We start from the raw sequence: 1,855 nt of genomic DNA on the forward strand, positions 1-1,855 counted from the left end.
TCTGACGGGCCTTTTTTGCCCCGCCTGTCGGGGCTTTTCAGGTCCGAAAGCGGTCTCACCTCATCCCCTCAACCCCACCGCCTTCCGAGCGCGAGATCCCGCCTTCAGGAAGCTAAGTGGGGGCCCGCACCGCCGCTGCCAAGGCCGTCCCTCACTTTTACTTGACCAACAGCCCGCCCAGGAAAGCCCAGGACCAGGGCCGCCGCACTCCCGCAAACTGCCCGCTCCCTTGCCGGCCGGCAGGGGGTGCACGTGTGCGTTGGGCAAAGGCCTCGGCCCCTCACTTAAGAGTCAGGGGCCGCCTAACAGTACTCCCCACCGAATCGAGCGTGGCTGCACCCCAAGAGGTCTGACCCCTCTCCCTGCGTCCAGTCCTAAGGTCTACGAGCCACCCAACAAAATAAAGATGGTCGAGAACTCAGGGTTGGAGACGAGCAACGGGGGAGGGGCAACCCCTTCGCCTCGCCTCGCCGTCTCCGAGATCGGCCCACTACCCGCAAAGGCAGGACGGAGCAAGCTGGCTACTGTAACAACCCTTTTATTTGACAGAGTGGGTGGCTCTTAAAAGAGCCTTTGATTTCACAGGTGTCCCCTTCCACACCAGGGCTGGCTGGGCTTCAGAACGCCGGCCTCACTTGCCCTTTGCCTTGTGGTGGCTCTCCGTCTTCTTGGGGAGCAACACGGCCTGGATGTTGGGCAGGACGCCGCCCTGGGCGATGGTGACTTTGCCCAACAGCTTGTTGAGCTCCTCGTCGTTGCGGATGGCCAGCTGGAGGTGGCGCGGGATGATGCGCGTCTTCTTGTTGTCTCGGGCCGCGTTCCCCGCCAGCTCCAGGATCTCCGCCGTCAGGTACTCCAGCACCGCCGCCATGTACACCGGCGCGCCGGCCCCCACCCGCTCGGCGTAGTTGCCCTTGCGCAGCAGCCGGTGCACTCGGCCCACTGGGAACTGCAGGCCGGCGCGAGACGACCGCGACTTGGCCTTGGCGCGGGCCTTGCCTCCTTGCTTGCCACGACCAGACATGACGACCACGCTCCCGCAAAACACCTCCCGCTAAGCCACCGCCAAAGTCGCCGCGCACCACCCCGCTTCACCCTTTTATAGACAGAACCCGGATAGTCCAACCAGCCCTTCCATTGGCTGAAGCGCATCTTTGTCCTCACGGCCAATAGCGTGGCTCGGCCAGAATCCGCTCATTTCCATAATCTCGTCCCCCCGCGCAGGAGCGCCGCCGAAAACTCGCGAATCACCACGCAGCCCAAGCAGAGCCTTAATTTGCCTACGGCCTCTTTAAGTAGCGAGGCGCTTCCGGCCGCCTGGGCCTTACTGCGCTGCGTGCGCCTTCGGACGGCTCTCGCGTGTCGCTTGCGCTTCCCGCTATGCCCGAGCCGGCTAAATCCGCTCCCGCGCCCAAGAAGGGCTCCAAGAAAGCGGTCACCAAAGCCCAGAAGAAGGACGGCAAGAAGCGCAAGCGCAGCCGCAAGGAGAGTTACTCCATCTACGTGTACAAGGTGCTCAAGCAGGTGCACCCGGACACCGGCATCTCCTCCAAGGCCATGGGCATCATGAACTCCTTCGTCAACGACATCTTCGAGCGCATCGCCGGCGAGGCCTCCCGCCTGGCGCATTACAACAAGCGCTCCACCATCACGTCGCGGGAGATCCAGACGGCCGTGCGCCTGCTGCTGCCCGGCGAGCTGGCCAAGCACGCCGTGTCCGAGGGCACCAAGGCGGTCACCAAGTACACCAGCTCCAAGTGAGTCCCCGCCGGGACGCGGCGCTCGCCCGGGGCGCCGGCCGCTTCGCTCCAAAAGGCTCTTTTCAGAGCCACCCATCTTCGTGAAAGAAGCTGTT

At 63.8% G+C, this 1,855-nt stretch overlaps 2 protein-coding genes across 2 annotated transcripts; one reads left to right on the forward strand and one right to left on the reverse strand.

Annotated features, from left to right (window-relative positions):
* Positions 1-520: 520 nt before the first annotated feature.
* On the reverse strand, positions 521-1,063 carry LOC111140557 (histone H2A type 2-A). Its single transcript, XM_022492772.1, has one exon. It carries the CDS (start codon positions 1,022-1,024, stop codon positions 632-634), a length of 393 nt encoding a protein of 130 aa, XP_022348480.1. The 5' UTR covers positions 1,025-1,063; the 3' UTR covers positions 521-631.
* Positions 1,064-1,307: 244 nt separating this feature from the next.
* LOC111140558 (histone H2B type 2-E) lies at positions 1,308-1,849 on the forward strand. The gene has a single exon (XM_022492773.1). The coding sequence runs from the start codon at positions 1,381-1,383 to the stop codon at positions 1,759-1,761; it is 381 nt and encodes a 126-aa protein (XP_022348481.1). The 5' UTR covers positions 1,308-1,380; the 3' UTR covers positions 1,762-1,849.
* Positions 1,850-1,855: the final 6 nt, after the last annotated feature.

This window comes from Enhydra lutris, unplaced genomic scaffold (genome assembly GCF_002288905.1).
Source record: "Enhydra lutris kenyoni isolate GAN:26980312 unplaced genomic scaffold, ASM228890v2 scaffoldscaffold3359, whole genome shotgun sequence".
In the NCBI taxonomy this organism is placed as follows: Eukaryota; Metazoa; Chordata; class Mammalia; order Carnivora; family Mustelidae; genus Enhydra; species Enhydra lutris.